This window comes from Numenius arquata, chromosome 4 (assembly GCF_964106895.1).
Source record: "Numenius arquata chromosome 4, bNumArq3.hap1.1, whole genome shotgun sequence".
NCBI classification, from domain to species: Eukaryota; Metazoa; Chordata; class Aves; order Charadriiformes; family Scolopacidae; genus Numenius; species Numenius arquata.
In genome coordinates, this window is record NC_133579.1 from 76,268,574 (window position 1) to 76,291,887 (window position 23,314).

Genomic DNA, 23,314 nt, shown 5'->3' on the forward strand with positions numbered 1-23,314 from the left:
GTCTAGGTCCCTCTGGATGGCATCCCTTCCCTCCAGCGTGTCAACTGCGCCACCGAGCTTGGTGTCATCAGCAAACTTGCTGAGGGTGCACTCTATCCCACTGTCCATGTCACCGACAAAGATGTTAAACAGTACTGGTCCCAGTACCGACCCCTGCGGAACACCACTCGTTACTGGCCGCCACCTGGACATTGAGCCATTGATTGTAACCCTTTGGATGCGGCCATCCAGCCAGTTCCCTATCCACCGAGTGGTCCATCCATCGAATCCATGAGTTTCCAATTTTGAGACCAGGATGTCGTGCGGGACAGTGTCAAATGCTTTGCATAAGTCCAGGTAAATGACGTCAGTCGCTCTGCCCTTGTCTACCAAGTCTGTGGCAGTATTGTAAAAGGCCACCAAATTTGTCAGGCACGATTTGCCCTTGGTGAAGCCATGTTGGCTGTTTCCAATCACTTCTTTATTCTCCATGTGCCTTAGCAAGGATTTCAGGAGGATCTGCTCCATGATCTTGCCAGGCACAGAGGTGAGACTGACCGGCCTGTAGTTTCCCGGGTCTTCTTTGTTTCCTTTTTTGAATATTGGAGTTATGTTCCCTTTTTTCCAGTCAGTGGGAACTTCACCAGACTGCCACGATTTCTCAAATATGATGGAGAGGGGCTTAGCAACTTCGTCCGCCAGTTCTCTCAGGACCCGTGGATGGATTTCATCAGGTCCCATGGACTTATGCACCTTCAGGTTCTTTAAGAGGTCTCGAACCTCGTCTTCTTGTACTGTGGGTGCTTCTTCATTCCCAGAGCCCCTGTTCCTGCCCTCCGTGACTTGGGCAGTGTGGTTAGAGCCCTTGCCAGTGAAGACTGAGGCAAAGAAGTCATTCAGTAGCTCAGCCTTATCCACATCCTGGGTGACCAGGTCTCCCGTTTCCTTCCGGAGGGGACCCACAGCTTCCCTCGTCTTATTTTTATCCCTGATATATCTATAGAAGTTCTTCTTGTTATTTTTCACATCCCTGGCTAGATTTAGTTCTGCCTGGGCTTTCGCTTGCCTGATCAGGTTTCTGGTGACTCGGACAGCTTCTCTGTATTCTTCCCAGTCTACCTTTCCCTGCTTCCACCCTCTATAGGCCTCCTTTTTGGTCCTGAGTTTGTCCAGCAGTTCCTTGTTCATCCACGCCGGCCTACTGGCTATTTTGCCCGATTTCTTCTTTTTTGGGATGCACCTCTCCTGAGCTTGGAGGAGGCAATCCTTAAATACCACCCAGCTTTTTTGGGCCCCTCTCCCTTCCAGTTCTTTTTCCCACGCTACCTTACCAATCAGATCTCTCAGGAGATCAAAGTCTGCTCTTTTGAAGTCCAGGGTAGCCAGCTTGCTGCGCACCCTCCTTGCTGCCTTATGAATCTTGAATTCTATCATCTCATGGTCACTGCAGCCGAGGCTACCCTTGAACTTGACATTCCCGACCAGCCCCTCCTTGTTGGTGAGGACAAGGTCCAGCACTGCTCCTTTCCTCGTTGGTTCCTCTATTATTTGCAGAAGAAAGTTGTCGTCGACACATTCTAAGAACTTCCTGGATTTCCTGTGCTCTGCTGTGTTGTCCTTCCAACAGATGTCGGGGTGGTTGAAGTCCCCCATGAGGACCAGAGCGTGTGAGCGCGATGCTGCCCCTATCTGTTTGTAGAGGGCCACATCCTCGCTGTCACTTTGATCTGGTGGCCTGTAGCAGACTCCTACTGTAACATCACCTGCCCCCGTGCTCCCTTTAATCCTGACCCATAAGCTCTCTGTCTTGTCTTCACCCATCCCCAGGTGAAGCTCCATACATTCCAGCTGGTCCTTGACATAGAGGGCAACACCCCCTCCCCTTCTGCCCAGCCTGTCCTTCCTGAAGAGCTTGTAACCTTCCATTCGAACACTCCAGTCGTAAGAGCCATCCCACCACGTCTCGGTGATGCCAATAATGTCGTAGCCCTGGAGGCGTGCGCACATCTCTAACTCCTCTTGTTTGTTCCCCATGCTGCGTGCATTTGTGTAAAGGCACTTCAGCTGGGTGCCTAAAGGGGCCGACTTATTAGCTGAGATGGCAGGTTGAAGGCTCTCTTTGAGTTTTTTTCTGCTCAACCTACGCTTAACCCCCTCCCCCTTCGATCCTAGTTTAAAGCCCTTTCAACAAGCCCCGCCAACTCACTTGCCAGTATCTTTCTCCCCTTCTGAGACAGGTGTACTCCATCTGTTGCTATCCGACTCGGTGCCATATAAAATTCCCTGAGTTCAGAATACCCAAAATTTCGGTGATGGCACCAGTTTCTGAGCCACTTGTTTATCGCAGTTGCCTTTTTATTTCTTTCAAGATTTCCTCCTGCAACTAAGGGTATTGCTGAAAAAATTACCTGTGCCCCTGATCCCTCAACCAGTTTTCCCAGTGTCTTAAAGTCCTTTATGATTGTTTTTAATTTCCTGGATGTATTATATACATCATCACTGCCTACCTGAAAAACTACAAGGGGGTAATAGTCAGAAGGGTTGACTAGAGCAGGAACTTTGTCCAACACGTCCCTGACCCGTGCCCCAGGGAGGCAGCAGACTTCCCTGTGAAGCGGGTCAGGACGGCATATTGGTCCCTCTGCCCCCTTCAATAGAGAGTCACCCACAACGATGACCCTTCTGCTTTTCCTTCTTGAACTAGTTGTGATGCCAGGTTTGCGGCGACGTGGTCTTTCTGGCACATCCTGCCTAGTTGTACCATCCTCCTCTCCAACAGTCAATTCCTCCTGCAGGATTCCATACCGGTTCTGCAGGGGTAACTGGGGAGGTGGGAGAGGCAGGGAGGGGATTCGCCTGCTTCGCCGACTAGGGACCTGTTTCCATTCCCCCTCTTCTCTGAGATCCCCTTCTACTGTCGGGCGAGAGATGGGGAGAGGGTCCTCTGGCTTATGTGGGGCCTCAACATGTTCTTTTATTTTCAGGGAGTGGGCCCACCAGTCAATCTCCCTCTCACATTCCCTGATACTCCTCAACCTTTCCACTTCCTCCTTCAGCTCAACCACCAGGCTGAGGAGGTCATTCACCTGTTCACATCTGACACAGGTGTCATCACCACTACCCTCCATGGCAAGGGCCAGGCCTCGGCACTCCCTGCAGCCCGAGGCCTGGACACCCACGTGTTTGCGTGGGGCCTCTGTCTGGGTGCCCACAGCTTTCTTGGCAATAGCCTTTGACCTAGTTCTAGCCATGGCTGGATGTGTGCAAGCAAGAGGCAGTGGAAAGGTCAGTTGGAGCGAGGAATTGAACTTACCTTGCACAACGGCAGAGGCTCAGGACCCAGCTGTACAAGTTGCAGCGGCGTTAGGCACCGACCAGGACACCCACCCAGCAACTGGTTGTTGCTCGGTGGGCAGAAGCTAGCTTCTGCCCTCCCCGGGGCTTCTTATAGGATGGCGGTGTGATGGGCCGCGGGAGGCGCTGGCTCCGCCCAGGCTTAGTCAGCAGCCGGCCCACCAGCTGTCAGCCCCCACCACGTGGAGGAGGCTTTGCCCGGCGACAAAAAAGCCCCAAAAAGAGCTTTCCCTCGGCCTTTTCAGCTACAGATCGCTACTCCCAGCGCAGTCTTACCTGCCCTGGAGCTGGTCTCCGTCGCAATGACCGTTAGGTACGTTAATGGCTTGTTTAAATGTGCCGCGGGAGGCGCTGGCTCCGCCCAGGCTTAGTCAGCAGCCGGCCCACCAGCTGTCAGCCCCCACCACGTGGAGGAGGCTTTGCCCGGCGACAAAAAAGCCCCAAAAAGAGCTTTCCCTCGGCCTTTTCAGCTACAGATCGCTACTCCCAGCGCAGTCTTACCTGCCCTGGAGCTGGTCTCCGTCGCAATTACCAGTGCTGGTGGGTAAAAGTGCTAGCAAGGTCTTGTGGCCTGTTGCCTCAGTAGAGGTAGAGGATCGTAACCCATGTGGTGATGACATGAGGGACAGTGATAGGCTGGCAACCACAGAAGGGTCTGAGCATGGTCAGGGAGGTGTTGGGCCTCACCCCCCCCTAAAAGTGGCAAGAAAACTAGCCCAGCTAAAGTGCATTTACACAAATGCACGTAGTATGGGCAACAAACAGGAGGAGCTGGAAGCCATTGTGTGGCATGAAAGCTATGATGTAGTTGCCATCACGGAAACGTGGTGGGATGAATCAAATGACTGGAGTGCTGCAATGGATGGCTACAAGCTCTTCAGAAGGGACAGGCAAGGAAGGAGAGGAGGAGGAGTGGCCCTGTATGTTAGGGAGGAATATGAATGTGTGGAGATAAATGAGGGTAATAGTAAAGTTGAGTCCCTGTGGGTACGAATCAAGGGGAGGACCAGCAAGGCTGATATTGTGGTGGGAGTCTATTACAGGCCACCCAACCAGGATGCAGAGGTTGATGAAATGTTCTATAAGCAGCTAGCAGGTGTCTCGAGATCACTTGCACTTGTCCTGGTGGGTGACTTCAACCTACCAGATATCAGCTGGGCACTCCATACAGCTGAGAGGGAACAGTCTAGGAGATTCCTGGAGTGTGTCAGGGATAACCTCCTGACACAGCTGGGGATGGAGCCAACTAGGGAAGGAGCACTGCTGGATCTGCTGTTTGTAAACAGAGAGGAACTTGTGGGGGATGTGACGGTTGGAGGCCATCTGGGGTACAGTGATCATGAAATGATAGAGTTTCTGATTCTCAGGGAAGCGAGAAGGGGAGCCAGCAGGACTGCCATCATGGACTTCTGGAGGGCAGACTTTGGTCTTTTCAAGAGTCTGCTTGACAGAGTCCCTTGGGAGGCAGCCCTGAAGGGCAAAGGAGTCCAGGAAGGCTGGACGTTTTTCAAGGAGGAAGTCTTAAAAGTGCAGGAGCAGGCCGTCCCTGTGCACTGTAAAATGAGCTGTCGGGGGAAGAGACCGGCCTGGCTGAACAAAGAGATAAGGTCACAGCTCAGGGAAAAAAGGAAAGTTTATGTCCTTTGGAAAAAAGGACGGGCTACTTGGGAAGATTACAAAGGTGTAGTAAAGTTATGCAGGGAAAAGATTAGAAAGGCCAAAGCTCAGCTAGAACTGAACCTGGCCCTGGATGTTAAAAACAATAAAAAGAATTTCTATAAATATATTAATAGCAAGAGGAGGACTCGGGAGAACCTCCACTCTCTCCTGGATATGGGAGGTAACATAGTGACAAAGGATGAGGAGAAGGCTGAGGTACTGAATGCCTTCTTTGCCTCGGTCTTTAGCAGTGGAGTAGGGTGTCCCCCGAGTACCCAGACCCCTGAGCTAGCAGTTAGGGGCGGGGAGCAGGATGAAGCCCCCGTAATTCTAAAGGAGATGGTGAGGGACTTGTTCCAGAACCTCGACATAAACAAGTCTATGGGCCCAGATGGGATTCACCCGAGGGTTCTGAGGGAGCTGGCAGAAGTGCTTGCAGAGCCACTTTCCATCATCTGCCAACGGTCGTGGCAAACTGGGGAGGTCCCAGCCGACTGGCGCCTAGCAAATGTGACGCCCATCCACAAGAAGGGTTGGAAGGATGATCCAGGGAACTACAGGCCTGTCAGCCTGACCTCGGTGCCTGGGAAGGTGATGGAACAGATCATCCTGAGTGCCATTATGCAGGACATGAAGAACACCCAGGCGATCAGGCCCAGCCAGCACGGGTTCACGAGGGGCAGGTCCTGCTTGACAAACCTGATCTCATTCTATGACAAAGTGACCCGCTTGGTGGATGAAGGAAAGGCTGTGGATGTTATCTACCTAGACTTTAGCAAGGCCTTTGATACAGTGTCCCACAGTATTCTCCTGGAGAAACCGGATGCTCATGGCTTAGATGGGTATACCCTCCGCTGGGTTAAAAACTGGCTGGAGGGCCGGGCCCAGAGAGTGGTGGTGAATGGAATGAAGTCCAGTTGGCGACCGGTCACGAGTGGTGCCCCACAGGGCTCGGTACTGGGGCCGGTTCTCTTCAACATCTTTATCAATGATCTGGACGAGGGGATCGAATGCACCCTCAGCAAATTTGCAGACGACACCAAGTTGGGTAGGAGTGTTGATCTGCTGGAGGGTAGAGAGGCTTTGCAGAGGGATCTCGACAGGCTGGCTGGATGGGCTGAGACCAACGGGATGAGGTTCTATAAGGCCAAGTGCCGGGTCCTGCCCTTGGGTCACAACAACCCCAGGCAGCGCTACAGGCTGGGGGCAGAGTGGCTGGAGCTGCCTGGCAGAAAAGGACCTGGGGGTGTTGGTCGACTGTGGGCTGAACATGAGCCAGCAGTGTGCCCAGGTGGCCAAAAAGGCCAACAGCATCCTGGCCTGGGTCAGGAACAGTGTGGTGAGTAGGACCCGAGAGGTGATCGTCCCCCTGTACTGGGCACTGGTGAGACCCCACCTCGAGTACTGTGTCCAGTTTTGGGCCCCCTACCACAGGAAAGACATTGAGGGGCTGGAGCAGGTCCAGAGAAGGGCAACGAAGCTGGTGAGGGGTCTGGAGCACAAGTCTTATGAAGAGAGGCTGAGGGAGCTGGGGTTGTTCAGTCTGGGGAGGAGGAGACTGAGGGGAGACCTTCTCGCTCTCTACAAGTACCTGAAAGGAGGCTGTAGAGAGGCGGGGGTCGGTCTCTTCTCCCAAGTTACAGATGATAGGACAAGGGGTAATGGCCTCAAGTTGCGCCAGGGGAAGTTCAGGTTAGATATTAGGAAATATTTCTTTACTGAAAGGGTTATCAGGCATTGGAATGGGCTGCCCAGGGAGATGGTTGAGGCACCATCCCTGGAGGTATTCAAGAGAGGAGTTGACATGGTGCTCGGGGATATGGATTAGTGTTGGGTGGTGTGGTGGGGGGTGTGTGTGTGGGTTTTTTTGTTGTGTTTTTTTTGTGTTTTTTTTTTTTTTTCATTGGTTGGACTAGATGATCTTAAAGGGTCCCTTCCAACCTAGGTGATTCGGTGATTCTGTGATTCTGTTTCTAATATTCAGGCTGGCTAATTGAAAGTTACTGTGGTATAATTGTATTACACTGCATTGATTTAATGGCTTACTGATCTACAGATTGAATTAGCATCTCTTTATTTGTGGTTCATTTACCATAGGAATAAAGGTTATGGACTAATGTTGTATAATTATAAGGGAAATTGCTGTTTTAGAGATGCCTAAGTTTTTTCCAGAGAATAATTAGTAAAAAATTATTATCTTGCTGCTTGGCCAGATTAATACACTTCAATCCCTTGCCACTTAATGGTATTGAACATAAGAGTTTTTTGACACCATTATGTGGGCTGTTTACAGGGAGGCTTTTTTTACTGCTGTTCCCACGTGAACACCACCTGCTTTATCTGGGTCTGAAAGCAATGATTAAATAGCAATAAAACATTACTGTTGAGGAATTCCATTCTAGGTCTGTGGTTTAGCTGTAATTTTGTTTTTCCTGTTGTTGAATTTGAAGGTTTGTATTTTTCAGTGTGTTCAGTGATTTGGCTGGAGAAGGAACTCTGTTCCTACAGAACACTACGTTTCATTAGACTGAAGTTTAGCAGAACATTGCTGCAGCTTAGCAATGACCACTCCCACATATTTTTGCCAGTAAAGCAGTTAATGTCCATGCTCATCTAGATTTTCATCTCTATTTTGAAATGTATTAATAATAGTAGGATTAATATGTTTGATTTAATAGTAGGATTAATTCTCAAAGGAGTAGGAGCTAGTTCATTGCTGCAGAGTTTGATGGAAAGGAGCACTTTTTTTTTTTTTTGCAAATCAGCAGGCATTTTTCTGGGGACTGCAATGTTAGGGAAGGTATCTTTGTGGGTTTTGTATGAATTTGCTTTGCTGTTGAGACTTTGCTATTCAAGAGAGTTGACTAACCAGGGCGCCAGACAAACTGCAAACTCTGCTGCTGCTTATGCAGGTTTCTGTTTTTTAAGCTGCTCCCATGCATCATTTTGCTTACTTTAAAGCTAGCAGCACAGTATGTCTTTCCAAAAGCACAGCTTGCTTCTGCATTGTGGGGGAAAAAAAAAAAAAGCCAATAGCCCTTGGAGAGAGTAGAAAACGGTATCAGTTGGTAACACCCACCACAGCAGTACTTCACGTAATCTTAGGACAAACAGATCTTGTGAGAAGTCTGACATGTTCTGAAAGTACAGAACAGCCTAGCTAACCGTGAGCAAATACAAAACCTGCTTTTTGCCTGTCAAGGACCGTGTTCCCTTTTTGCAGTCGCTGGAGAGGTGATGCGTGGTCATAGATGAGTTGATGGTGATGAGATTCCAAAGGTGACAGCAAGCCTGGTGCATGAGTATTGCCAAGAGCAAAAATTTACCTCTCACTGGGGAGTAAACTATTACCAGGTGTCTGTGCATTTTTCTTTATTTAAGACTGGAATCAGTGCCCTGAGTTTATTCCAAAAGATCAGCTTCTTTAGAGCACATAAATGCTATTGGTCTCTTAACAACATTCCTGTTTCCATCTATATAAGGAACAGTGAGATTTCTTTTTGTGTAGCTGAGTTGAACTCAAGTATCTGGTCTATTGTTAAATGGAATTATTTATTTCCTGACTTACTCTTTTCAGCTATGAAATTTACATTTTCCCAGACATCAAAGATCTTTGACAAGGTCATCATTTTAATGAGAAACTGTGGAAGGAAGAAACAGTGGGTATGAAAATCTAGTTTAAAGTAGTTAGAAAAGTATTGTGAATTCTTAACTCTGTTTTACCTCCTCGCCTTTATGGACTTATTTGCAGCATGTCTCAAAAGTATGATTTCAAGTTATCAGGATATGCAAGCCTACATACCATAAATTTCTTTCAGTGAGCTTTGCAGGATCTGTGCAGAATTGGCAAGCCATTCATTGAATGTGGACAGGGGTTTGATCTTCGGATGAAAAATACAAAGCAAGATGAAAGCAAAATGTAACGAGTCCCACCTCCATTTTGTATCCGATTTCTAGTATTGTCATGTAGTTCACTTGCTGTGCAATGCTCCAGAAGCTTTGTCTTCTGGTAGCCCGTTATCAGAGCTCCGCTGAAGCGTGTCGGGGGTCTCATCTGGCCTGCGTGCTGAGGTTTGCTTTTTGTGGAAACAAAGGGAGAGAGGAGGTGCGTAACGGCAAACTAGTTTGTAACTGAGCTCCCCTTAACCTGGGAACTGCGTTACAGTCTTCAGTAATACAAACGAAATTGAGATTTACGTCAAACCTTGCATGAACTCTCTGGAAGCAGAGCCTCTTGCTCAGAACTGAGGTACAGGGTGTCTTTTATACTTTGAATTGAAGATGGTAGTTCATATATTCTTTATTTGCAACTGTGCAGCTCAGATCTCGGTCACTCATGGATCTCCTTCAGGTTGTTGCAGTTTTGTGTATATCCTCAGATAATTACTGAGATGTTACTTTGGGATTTGTTTCCTGTCCCGGAGTTCATTGTGGACAGCATTTTCCTTCCCTGTGTAAGTCAGTCAGGTGCAGAGTAAAGAGCAGAAAGAAGTCCAGGGCATTTTTCCATTGCCCCTCTGTTGGGTTTTGGTGGACCTGGTGCTCAGCTGTCCAAGTAGTCCCTGAAGACTGAGCTTTTCTGGAGCTCCACTTCCTATAGAAGACAGACATTTTCTGGCCCGGTTTCTTAATAAATTAATTCATATGTAGGCGCGTTATGTGTGTATGTGTGTGTAGCTGAAACTGGAGATTTACAAGGAGAGGGTTGTTTTCAGTACCCTGGTTGCAGGATAAGAATCAGAGTCCTCGTAAGCAGTGTGGGTTGTATCTAGAGCATGGTCCTGAGCCCAGGAGACCCATTCTGTATTCCCAGTTCTGCCATGAACTACTCTACTGTGGGCATATTATGATTCCATATTATGGTTGAGTTTTCTCACCTAGAAAACAATGAGGATGTTTGCTTCCATTGCAAATTAATGAATGAAAGGTATTAGGTGCCATGTAGGCATTATTAGCAATTTTTTTTTTTCTATATCCGTTAGAAAAATACAAACCACTAAAATGTTTGCGTGTAGAAGTCAGTGTCTGAAATAGCAGTCTTGGGTGGGGTTTTTTTGTATTACCATCCCTTATTTAGAAATCAGTTTTATTTTAGCTAGCATTTCATAACTGCTCTCTGACTTTGAAACCAAAACTATGCAGTCATCCATACTGGTTTTATTTGTTTATTCATTTTTCAACGGTCTCTCACTGTCACTGCAGGGATACTTACATGTGTGAGTTTTTGAGTACAGATGTTGTAAAGCGATATGGAAAATATGCCACATTTGTCTGGCTCTTTTATAGCAGAAATTGTGAAGAGAAGGCTTTCCTCGCTTTGGTTAACCTGCTACATACAGTTTGAGCAGCACAGCAAACAGGACGGAGAATGAGAAGCAGATAGCTACTGTGGGCTTCGTTTTAACACTTACAAGACAATCAATCAGATAATGCAGGCGGTGTTGTTATGTACTTGGGAAGTTATCTGACATCTAAACTGGATGCTAGCTATTTGTATACGACACGCATGGTCGCTATTAAAGTAGTCATTAGAGACCATATTTTTATTACACAGTATTTTTGTGAGGTTGGGCAATGCTACTTTAGCCTCATTTTACAGACAAATAAGGAACAGAGATGTCTAACTGATGAGAACATGCAGATTGAGTTGGCAACACCTCTTCTTCATGAGCATCTGCAGGGCAAACCGCCACAGTTCCTTGTGCTCCTCCAGCATCATGCTGTACAGCATGATGATTCAGAAACCAATTCAAGAAGAGTGCATCTTGTGGTGCTGGAGCAGGAGGAATACAGCAGAGTGTAGAAACCTTGTCATCTGTGCTAATTTAAACCGCCCTTGCTTTTTGGTTATACGACCTGAATTCCCAAATAGTTTTGGAATGATTTGTAGCTAAAATTCAGCTACAGAGACTTTGCTAGTCACCAAAAGAAGAGAGAAGAAAAAAAGATTTACCTATATCTCCCAGGGAATTAGTGTGTGTCCAGTCATCTTTTTCTACTCGCTGCAAAATAACATGCATGGTTGCAGGGGCTTTTAGTGACTCTCTAGGAATTTCACTAGTTTTAAAAATTGGTCTCTAAACAACTGCTGTAGATCTCATAATGGCTCATGTCCCTCCAGACCCATACTACACACTTAAGCTCTGCTCATAAAATAAAATTAAGCACAAAGAAACCCTTCACACAAGGCAGAAGAAACAGAAAAGTGAGAAAATACATTGGAATTACTGTTATCTTCATTAGCTGTAGTATCATAGTTTTCTAAAATGAAAGGTACAACATAGTAAAAGGTACATTTTTGATTAATCCTCTTTCTCGTCCACGTACTGTCTCATTCTATTTCCAAATACCGTTTTTGGGGGGGGGGGTGGTGTTAAGCTTTCTTCTCAAGTTTGGGAATTAGAGGCATCTTTTTTAGCTCACAGCACTAAAGTCTGTTTTAAAAATTTGCTTTCTTTCAACTTTCAGTGAATAACAAATGGTCTTTCTTTCCTCCTTGCCGTTCTCTCTGTTTTTCATCAAATGTCAGTGTTACTGCAATAGCTGCTGGTGTTGCACCTGAGCAAAGAGCAGGCATCAGACTTCTTAAAATAGCACCGAATCCTCGGTCCTGTTGGTGGTGTTACATGTTAAACTCATCCTGAATTGAGGTAGCACGGTTGGTGCTGCAAACCTGGGAACATCCGTTTACTAAGGAACTGCTTAACAAGCGACATTACTGTGTCTCAGGAGCTTACGCAGAAATGAGCCGTGGTTGTAACTGTGGTCTCTTATCAGCTGCTCTGTCATCAAAGTTGTAATTCAAGTCAACTTTAGAAACTTAGAGCAGTGATCATTTAAAAGCAGTGAGTCACAGATGACCCTATTCTTATGATAAAGAAATGTACAATTGTAAGCCAGAAATGCAAAGCATCTGATGTGTGTGTTAATTAATATAGCAGCTTAATATCATAGAATCATAGAAGATTAATGTAGTAATTTCTGTTGCTCATTGGAGATGGATATTAGGTATACAAACTGCTGCTTACATCTACAATAGTTCTTTATGTTTACCTTTCCTTGCTGTATCTTGAGGAAATTAACAACAATTTAGCAACAGTTGTATATTTTAGGGTTTTCAGTGAGATTTATTCAACTATTTTTCATTTTCCACACAGCTGTTGATGTAAAGCCAAGGGCGTGTTTTGTAATTATTTCAAAGGACACCAGAATGTGTTTATTTCAACCCAAGTGAGTAAATCTGTCAAAATGACCATTATTTAGTGGCATGAGAATAAACTATACTTTATAATTTTGTCATTAAATCAGCAAGGGTTTTTTTGACTTTCTCCCCCTACACATTAATTTCCTTCCTTACGTTCTGTATTGCATTATTTTCATCTGGCTGAATTCTGTATTGGAGCTGCACAATAGCAGATCTGATCTGAACAGGGAGATGGAAGTGTGTCTGTGAGAATAGTCTTCTTGATAGAAGATACGTGATTAAAGGAATGATGAGATACAGCCACAAATCCGTTTGGAGAGATGTTGAATGAAAAAGCTCATAAATATTCCACCATATTTGTAGGCTCACAGCTGATTATAAAATTAAAGCCTTCCTTTTAACATGATGGTGAAACCTCAGGAGGTAATAATCTTAAGGTTTGGATCTTTATTTGAATTTCATCCAGACTGTTACACCCTTAAATTCTATAAAATCTGGCTGGATATCATACAAGAATAGTTTTGGGTGTGTTTGTTGCTGGGTTTTTTTGTTTGGGTTTTTTTGTGGGTTTTTTTTTGGTAAAGTTGTTCGATACTCCCTGCCTCCACTTCATCTGGAAATGCTGTAAGAAGAGCCTTTCTCATCATATGATAGTTATAATTATTATTATTACAACATCTCTCTTTCCAGACTGCCTGGAGGTTACAAGGATGGTCATTCACTTTGAACTCCACTTTAATATATCACTATGTATAAAGAAATATCTTGGTTGAACCATCTGTGGAAAAAAAGAGGTTTAAAACGTCTTTATTTATTAAAATATGCCACATAAATTGTAGTATCCTGTAACAGTGACTCTAGATTCTTGTCCAGGATTGTAAAGTAGCAGAAGAAGTGAGTGTCCCTGGAGTATTTATTACATGATTTATATTGACTTGTTTACAGTCGTTTACTAGAGAGAATTTTCCCTGTATTTTCTGTATAGTTAGTGGACTCAAAATAACAAAAATTAACTCATAGTGTATGTACCATACTGAAGCCTTCCATAATTATATCACTAGCCATGAAGCTGATTTATGTAAAATAGGACAGTGAAAGTCTGATGATTGTTTTGTTTTTTGTTTTTTTTAATTCCTGACCCATCTCATTAAGCAATGGCAAAACATCCCTGACTGCATGTGTGCAGAGTGTCTCTGGGGTGTTCTGTCCATGAGTGCTGGAGAAGTGGCAAAATTCTCTTACTGGAACTGCCAGTGAGTCTACTGGCTGCAGCCAGGGAATGCCTTAAAAGTTTGTCTTCAGTAACATGATATGTGGTACTCAGCTTTTTGAGAATTGTTTGATTTTTTTTTTGAAGGTGGATGAGATGTAATACATCCAGCTGTTTATTTAAATAGTTTGAGTGGGTGCTCCATGAAACATTATCCCATTAAGACACATGTGTGCACTAGCATCTCTGATAATACCAGCCCATTGTTCAGGTTCTTCGTTATATGTGAATATAAGTAAACACATTTTCTCATGGTCAAAATAACTCACAAAATAATATTTTCACAGTTTTTTACAAAAACTGACAACATGGTTGTTATTATCTGTTTTAGTGGAAATATAAAGTACAGGAGAAAAATTGGTTGTGCTCTGAAAATATTGTTCTGGAATATTGAAAATTGTCATTCAAGACAAATGTGTTGCAGCTCAGAGATTGCTCCAAAGAGGAATTACGTATTTTTAGTATTCTCTGAAAGTGAGTATTTTCAGTAATATTCAGTATGACCAAGTAGCTGGTTCCTCAATAAAACTTACAATGATTCTCCTGAGCATATCAGGGGAAGCCGTATCTTTATATGAATTTAGTTGCTTAGGCTATGCTTAGTTTTTGTTTTTCAGTACTGGCCTATTGAACTGAGTTGAAACGTAACTCTTCTGAGTATTAACTAACCAGGGTCCTTGTAGTTAGCCTGAATGAGATGAGAATGTGACTCAGCACAGAGAATAATAATCTGCCCACACCTCCTTATAATACAAGAGGCGAAAGAGCTTGTGCTACTGTACTGCTCTCCAATTACTTGTCCTGGGAATAAGTAGAAAATGCCGTTTCCCATTCTTTTCTTTCACAAAGTGTGTAATTTTTATGCATTTGTGTTGAAGTACCTCTAGTCAGAGGCCAGGGCATCGTTGTGATAAGCATTTTATTATACAGAATGAAAAGGTTTCCTACTCTAGCCTTTGCGACTTGAATAAAGAGAATTGCATAAGGCATAGGAGAAATAAGCGTAGGAGAATCAAACTGGAATTAAATATCTATTAACCCATACCTCTGTCTTAAAAAAGCCCAACAATTTGCAAAAACATCCATGCTACAGTAATGAGGATTCAGTTGTTCCCATCAGCAGCTGTTACACAGTACCATGCCAAGGGTTTTTTTTTAATGTGAACTTTCTGTTGCAGTGCATAAACTCTAAATGACTAAATTACATAAATAATTAAGTGAATCGAGCTTTACTGACAGGCATGTGATTCTCAAGTAGCTGAGATTTTTTTATCTACATTCTCACAATTATGTGAAAAAACAATTTTAGTGCAGGTAGCTTTTGTTGAGGGAGAAGGTATTAAGGGAAAATTAGGGATTCAGTCTTTCAAATACAATATCATTTGAAATGCAAAATTTGTGGGAAGTGTTTTTGTTTACAAATTGAGGTGGCAGTGGCAGCGGGGAGCTGAAGCAACCATTGATGGGGCAAGCTTGCTCACCAGAACATGGCACAGAGCGGGGCTGGAGCAGAGCCCAATGCTCTCTGGAGTGCTGCCTGGTGTCTGTGCTGACCTGTCTGGGCAACTGGATGCTAGCTCTGCTGTCCCTGCATTGTAGTCTGTCAAAACTTGTAGGCATGTCTTTAGATGTACTATTCTTCAAGTCCTCTGGGACTGTCTCTCCCATATTCAGCTAGACTTCTTCAGCTTCTAATTTAATTCAAGGCCATAAAGAATGGATGCTACCAGGTCGCATGGAAGAATGGCACTATTAAAATAACAAACAGCTAATATTTGTATCTTATTTTTAGCTTATTTCCTGTTGTTTCCCTGCAGCTGCTGAGGTTGTCACAAAAGCTTCCTTTCTAGTTGCTTTGGTTAACATATACATACATTGTGCGTATATGCCTCTGCTTGCCAGAGCGTGTGGGTGTGGACTTGTCAGATCATCCAGTGTATTTGCTTATAAATAAAGTGGTATCAACTCAAACTCCCAGAGAATGAGAAGTGTGAGGACGTTGCAGAAGAGTCTTTTTGGGAGGCTTTTTCTTCTTCTGTGAACGTAGCCCTGAGAATGTAGATGCTCTGCAGCCTGGATTCCCGACAATGTGCTTGCAGCATGGGCAGCAGACATTTCCCTTGACAGACAGGCCATAGATAGTGGACTTCATTCTTCACCCAAATGCTGAGTGTCTCTCCTCCAGTACTTCACAGCAAAGGATTGAGTCAGCATTAGTCCCCTGTGGTACTTAATGTCAGAATGGGTAATTCATGAGGAGTTACCTTATTTATATGTACTGAAAGGGAGGGTAGGCCCTTCAGATAATAGCGCAGGATGCTATCCCTTGAGATGTCATGTGGTCTCTTGCTCTCTCCTTTCTATTTTTAATTTCCCTTTGAAGTGAGCTTATTGAGTCACACAGAACTGAGAGAAATATTTAAAAATGCCACAGACAATAATTCAGCTTCCTTGTTTCTTGACCTATTTATGTACTGACCAGACATTCTTTGTCTTCTTCATTTCCGATCTTCCCCATTTTCCATTCACTTCCTGAATTTCTTTGACTCATGATAACACCACAATCCCCATCCAATTACTCATTTAAGCTTATCGTTTCCTTTTTTTTCCTGTGAGGTAGGCAATTCTCATAAATATGTTATCCCTGGAGAGGTAAATTTCAGCACATGCTGTGTTGAAATCAAGTGTTGGGCATTACAAGGGGTTCCCAGTCTTTCATGAGCATTGCGAACATGTGTAATTAGGAATTTAGTTTTTATCCTGCTGGACATTTGCTGGAGCTGGGAACAAGGTAAAGATTGTCAAAAGCTAACTTTATCCGTTTTTATTTTCCCATTACTTTCTCACTGCCCGAGGGTACAACAGAACTGAAATTGTTACACAGTAATGCCTGTTGTGACTTGGTCCCATTGTCATGTCATCATTTTCACCACATTATGTTCAATGATAGATGAGTCATGAATTATCCATATTTTGCGCAAAATGTCCTGTTATTGGCACATTTATGTGTATTTTTTTTTAAAGATACTGTAGATGTCTCTACTGAGGGGGTTCTAATTCTACTTAAGTGGCATTAGGAGGCTGTAGTAATGGCACCCAAAAGACAGGATTTTGAACGCTGTCCATCCAGGGTCTCAGGATTTCACATGAAATGTCCCACTTGTTATTCATACGTGTGAGTCAGATCTCCTTCTGGCTCACTGTGTTGTATTTGGTACCCACAGCCGCCATTAAAGGTCCTTCAGCAGAGTAGCTACGTGATACACCCAGTCTGATAGAATCTATATGGCACTCTGTGTAGCTTTCTCTAAGTGTAATATGCATATGTGTTATATTTTAATTTCTCTTAATTTTCTTCTTCTCCTAGCTATTATGACAACTTTACTCAGTGCACAGAACGTGAAGCCAACAACGCGAGTTGCTTTTGGCCAAACCCCCTCACAGAAGGCTTTATCACTGGAATTCATAAACAGTTCTTTTCAAACTGTACTTCAGAAAAGGTTCACTGGGAAGATCCACCGGATGAAATTCTCATAACTCTGATCTTGATTCCAGTCATGTTGACATGTGCCATGATAACACTGGTAGTATGGTGCAGCAAGAGAAGTGATATCCTGGTGTAAGTTGTTCTTCTGGGCTTTCATTTTCTCTATTTCCTTCTTCCGGACGAAGAGAGAAACTCAACATAAAGATTTCAGATCTGCCAAAAAGAAACCTGTGAGATACTGAGACAGAGACAATGCTCCTGTGAACAAAGAGCTGCTTGCTGCTGCCAAAAGTCACTGCTTCTCAGCTTGGCCATTGGTGTTGCTGGTGCAAATCTCTCTACTTCCTTTGGACCTCATTGTCATGGAATTCACAGGCAGCTTCCAGAAACAGGAGAGTCTGCAGGCAAATGGACCTGTTAGCTGCAAAAGGGGTAAAGTTATTTTCCCATGGGTAAGGCTGGTTGGTAAACTAAGTTTTGCAAAACTGTATGTAGGTGTATGTACACGTGGTGTAACATTGACTGTGGGGCAGATGATATCTCTTGAGGTTTTGTGCAGGACACTTGAGTTTTTCATCTTGTGTCTTGGATAGATCACTGGCAAAGGAACTGAACATGGATGTAATCAACTGACAGCTTTTCCTGGAAGCTAGTCAGAAACATTATCAAGAACTGGAAGTTTTGTTCTGGCAAAGGAGCAGTTTATGTGTCCAGTGACTATCCCCATGGCAAAAATATCATGCCAAGTTATAAAATACTTTATAAAACGCCTTTAAGCATGGCTACTTGGAATTGTATGGCTTACAAACAAACTCTGGGAAGATATACAGGTCTTATTTTACAGAGCTGGAAAATGTGAGATTAAATTGGTTGATTATAAATATACTAAGGAGTAACGAAGAAATTTTCATATGCCAGACTCTTTATTTTTCCTCTTTTATAGTTATTGTTCTTGACAACTTGTGTTCACTATATACTCCCCGCTCTCACTTCAATTTGTGCAAGTGATATCCTACAAATAAATATAAAGGTGTTATGTTGATTGAGGTGCCTTTCGGAGTATAATTTTGTACATAAACAATTCTTTGTCCCGTGAAGAGTGTGGGAGCTAAAGTATGAACATCAAAGCTTGGAACAGACATAGGAGAAAAGACAAAACATTCTACACAGAAATCTTATTCTACAAAGCTATTCCTATGTAACAATTTTAAATAAAGATCATATGCCCAAAATAAAATAGCTTACGTGTTTGTGTTGTAAACCTTCCTTCTCTGTCATTTCATAAAATGCCTTTCTGTTGAATGTTCTCCTATATTAAGTGAGTACTATCTGTTACAAGTGACTCTTCATTTTTCCATACCTTATGCACACAAATAAAATACAGGTTGAATGGCCAAGTAATGGTGTTTCATACCTCTGCTAGTTAGATTTTCTCCTTTAAGATTCTGGCCTAGTGTTTGAGATTTAAATCTGTGTGCATGAGAATCATTTCCAGGCTTGAATCAAATCAGAAGTGTGCCCTTTCCTAGAGTTGTTTATATGTAGATAGGTAAAGAACACCTGTACTGGTTTGTTTTCACATCTTTTCACGAGAGTTGAAGGCACTGGCTTGTTTTTTCATTACCCTAATATTAGAATGATTCATTTTCTAAGATGTTTCCTGTGTGTTTTTCCAAAGATACTTCTTTTTCTCTAAATGCTAGCAAAAAATTGCTCTTTGTTAAAAAGAAGAATGACATATGAATTAAGGATTTTGGTTTAGTTTTCTACTTTATTATTTTCTGCATTAAAATGTTTTAGTCCACCAAAACTAGTGTGAAGTAAAAAAAAAAACAAACAAAAACCCAACAAACCCAATCATTTGATCCAAAAGATTGTTTGGTTAAGGATTTTTTTGTGGCCAAACCCAAATAATTTTATTTTCTGCATGGAATTTCATTTTAATCCTCATTTTACTTTAAAATTCAATAAACTTCAAAGCAAATTTCAAAACTTTAGTTTGGAAACCACATAGCAAACATTTTTTGTTTTCAAAAACACGTTCATTTCAATCTAATTGCCATATTTGGTGCAAATTCTCAACCAATTCTGGCTCATTTGAAACTGTGTTCACTAGATCAACAGGTCATCTGAGAGGTATCACCAGTTTAATTCATTATAAAACAGATTGGTCTGTGTACTAAATGGAGAAGAAACTGTCACCTTGATGACATCATATTACTAAATGTGTATTGTGGTCTTTAAGCAAATGCTGTCTTTAAACAGATTAAGTTTAATTTGAAAATAAAATCCAGTGTGAATTTTTCAAATAGTCCAAGAAATGTAAGATTCCAAGAATAAAAGATAGTGGATTTTCCTTCATGTGCTGTGGGGGCGAGGGAAGGATTGTGTTGCTGCTATGTGCTTTGGATGTGAAAATTTAGTATTTTTAGAGTGTCTTCCCCATCCAAACTATGATCTTTGACTTTTTTAATACTTGATAGAAGGGGAGAGAAGTTGAAACAGTGTGTGGGAAATGACACTGCTAATTTAATGCATCCTCAGTGGTTAAATCTGGAGAAACATTTGTAGCGTTTTAAGGAAAAAAGCAACCTCAGTGTCCAGGTTTTAACAGCTGTGTACATTAAAAGGGAACCAGAATGGTAACTGTTGGATCTTTTGACATAACTTGTACTATGTGTTAGTGGGAGTTAGTTGTTATTTTCTGCTGCATGGAGCTTGCTACCTTTCCCCTAAAGCCTGTTTCCATTGCCAAGAAAATCACATCTGGGACCGGGAATCTGGCTCGTTTTGTAATTGTGAATTAATTCTATGTTATAACAGATTCTCAGAGGAAAATAGACAGAAATTCAAATAGAAAGCAAATAACTGGCTCAAAATCCTTCCTACAATTGGAAGAGTGGTTGATCCCAAGTAATGGCAAGGCCAGAAGATATGTGACAGGCTTGCTAAGCAGCTGCCTGACATTGCTTAATTGCTGTGAGTTGTGGGATTTTTTTTTTTTTCATTCCAGAATAACTGGGAAAGTGTGTATTTCCATGGGGTATAAGAGCTTCAGCAAAGACCTTCACAAAAGACAATGATGACTAGCAGGAGTAACGTAAAGGCCGACAGGGCTGCCATAACTTTCAAGAAAGATATCAAGGCTGAAGACCAAAGGAAGAAAGAGTTCTTGAAGTGCAAGGAAAAAGATGGTCAAGAACAAAAAAGTATTCGTGACTTCTTTCCAAGAAGAAGACCTCACCATAAGCAGGGTAGCAGCAAATGTCCCTTGGTGCATTGGTGAGGAACAGTGAGGAAATCCTGCGTGCTCTCTACGTCTCTGGGAAGTTCATGCAGAGGGAACCAAAAGCCTTTCTTTCACCTCCGGCATCCCCACAACCGAATGAATGTATTGGGTATAAATGCTCTTCTTTACGTAGTCTGAATGTCCAGATGAATTTACAGGGACACCCAGGAGCTGTGCCCAGTGCATGGCCACCAAGGGCAGGGACAGCCCCCTGGGCCTCCTGGGCACAGGGACTACATCGGGGCCAGCCCCCAAAGGCTTCCTCCCAAGGATGTTGGGTGGAGGGGCTGCACAGGGGGGCCCCGTCACCCCCACGTCACAATGCCACCACCCGGCAACCAGCAGTCACAATGCCCCGGCCAGGATAAAAGGGAGCATCCTCCTGTGTCCCGCTGGCAGAGCTGGACTGAGGGCAGCCCGAAGACATCCAAGAGGAAGGCCTTGAGGAAGCACTGGAATTACCTGGCAGGGGCTGAGGGAGGAAGGCTGGAGACACGGTCAAAGCCCACCTGATGGAGCGATGGATGGATGGATGGAAATCCTTTTCAGCTGGAGAGCAGTGACAAGACCAAGGAAATGCCTTCTGGAGGAGCACTGGAGAACTCCCTGTCCTGATCCACGGAGCCAGGGGCAGTAGCCGTAAGACATAGGATGCAGAGGTGTTGCCAGGGGTCCCAGTGCTTTGGAGCACCCACTGGTGCGTTGCCAGGCATGGAAAGGGTTCTTGCCCCCAAGGTCGATCAGGCCAGGGGAACGCGGCCACTCTCGGAAGCCCCTGAGATGGCTCCAGGGTGATGGAGAACAGGGCTTGGGCATCTCCTGGGAGGAGGCAGGACCAGCCTGTGGGACGAGGAGGCAGGTCTTGCTCACATGCTCAGGGAACAGCCGATCGCCAGCGCTGGGGTCAGGAAGGAATTTTCCCCCGGGGCCGATTGGCACTGCTCCCCGGGGGTTTTTTGCCTTCCTCTGCAGCATCGAGCAGGACCACTTGTTAGGGCTCCTCCTCTCCCCTTTGGCCGGGTTCCTGCCTGCTGCTCGTGCACCACGAAGGTGGCCTCTGGTGCCCCGCAGCTGGGGGGAGGAAGGCTTTTTTCCCCCCGAGGTGGCCCAGCAAGCGTCCCCGGGGGTTTTTTGCCTTCCTCTGCAGCAGTGAGCAGGGCCCCTCGCCAGGGCTCCTTTGGGCCGTGTTGGCCGGGAGCCCGCTGCTCCTGCTGCACCAAGGTGGCCTCTGGTGCCCCGCAGTCGGGGGGAGGAAGCTTTCTAGAGTGCCAGGCGGGCCCCCAGGGTGGCCCCCGGGGGCTGCTTCTTGTCCTCTGTAGCCCTGAGCACAGCCCCTGGCCAGGGCTCCTGGGGGCCCTTTGGGCCGGGCTCTTGCCCGCTGCTCTGGCACCTCCCGGCCACCGCTCCTGCCCTGCCTCTCTCGGGCTCTCTTGCCCAGTGCAAGCTTGGAGCGGGAGCCAGCTCTGCCCTCCCCTTGGCTCCGTCTCCCCAGGGCTTCTGCCTTGGCCAAAACACCCTCTGCTGGGAAGGGCTCCGGCCTTGGGGCACCACCAGGAGCTGCCGCTTTGCCCCTCTCCCTGCCTGCAGTACAGGCACAGGGCAGGCACCAGAGCGCTCTTCATCCATCACTGGCTGAGAAGCACAGTGGCAGAGCAACTTTTGGAAGGGAAAAAGTGTCCTTAGCATTGGTATGTGGCATACTTTTGAAAATACTCCACAGCAACACACAGCTGTTTTTCTTCTGCTACTTCTGTGTGTGTTCGTTAACGATGCTCATTCTTCAAGTTCTCCCTCTTCTGGAAACATGGACTGCTTGGCCTGTGTTCATGCTGCTACTTTCTGGGGCAAATGCCTCTTACACACTGACAGGAATCGGGCATCAACCATCTCCCTAGGAAATCTGTTCCAGGGTTTGACCACTCCTTTGGTAAAGAAATGTTTCCTCATGTCTAGTCTGAACTTTGAGCCATTGCCACATGTCCTGACACTGGATCCCAAGGAAAGAGATCAGGACTTTCCACTTTCCCACCTCAAGAAAGTATTCAAAGCAATGAGGTTGTTTCTCAGCCTCCTTCTCTCCAAACTAGACAATCCCATGTCCTCAGCCGTTCCTCAGAGGACATGTCTTCCAGCCCTTTCACCACCTTTGTTGCCCTTCTCAGGATGCATTCAAATACCTTAACCTTTTAAAATGGTGGGGCTCAATTTATGGGATTGTATTCCTATATGGAATGGGATGGGAATTAGTACAGCTATAGTGAATTATTTCAGGATGTGCTATTTCAGCACGCGTTTGCCTTGTGAGGGCCCTTTGCAAAGAGGAAAGCAAAGGGCAGGGTAATCAGTGGGATAATCAGCGGGATTATCGGGGGGATAATCACCTTTTTTGAACAGCTGGTGATGCTCTGTTTGAAGCACCCCAGGATGCAGTTTGCCCTCTTGGCTGCCAGGTCACACTGATGACTCCTGTCGAGCCTCCAGTCAACCAGCACCCCAGGCCTGTTTTGCAGGGCTGCTCTCCAGCCACTCACAGTTTATACTTGTGGCTGGCGTTATTCCATCTCATGTGCAAAATTCAGCAATGCTTGATTGAACTCTGGCTTGAATCCGCAACCCTGGTAAGGCTAAGCGGAGATTTGAAAATAGGCCTTAGGCTTTACAGAGCTTTTTGAACTGGGAGGAGTCTCTGTGTTTCAAGTTGGCCTTGAAAGATTTTGACCTGAATTTACAGTGTCTGAGCTCCAAAGAGAAAACAAAAGGTTGCATTTTTTTTACCTCACAGGTGTTTTGGGAAGATAAGGGCAATTAATGACTGCCATTGCTTCCGAATACAATAAGAATGAAGGTCTGTAGGTGCTTGGACAGAAATACCCAAGAGCATGCAGTGTTACCTTAACAGTGAAAAGCACTTCACAAGTTACTTAAAGAATACTGGGTATGTAGAACACATTTGCAATAATCTAACAATTCAAAACAACAGCAGTTAAAAAATCAATGGGAAACAGATGCAGGGGGAATTTTCAGGATTCAGTCCATTTGGCTAATTGATTTTCTTTGTTGTTATTTTTCTTT

General features: G+C 44.6%; 1 protein-coding gene across 2 annotated transcripts in view; it reads left to right on the forward strand.

The window, feature by feature from the left end:
- The window catches only part of RAMP3 (receptor activity modifying protein 3), a 67,349-nt gene extending 48,090 nt beyond the window's left edge, over positions 1 to 19,259 (forward strand). The window contains exon 4 of one of the 2 annotated variants that reach the window (XM_074146589.1): positions 16,834 to 19,259. In XM_074146589.1, the coding sequence (XP_074002690.1) occupies positions 16,834 to 17,089 (256 nt within the window). In that variant the 3' untranslated portion in view covers positions 17,090 to 19,259. The remainder of the gene's footprint in view (positions 1 to 16,833) is intronic. The other variant, XM_074146588.1, reaches the window with a different exon arrangement.
- The last annotated feature ends 4,055 nt before the right edge of the window (positions 19,260 to 23,314 follow it).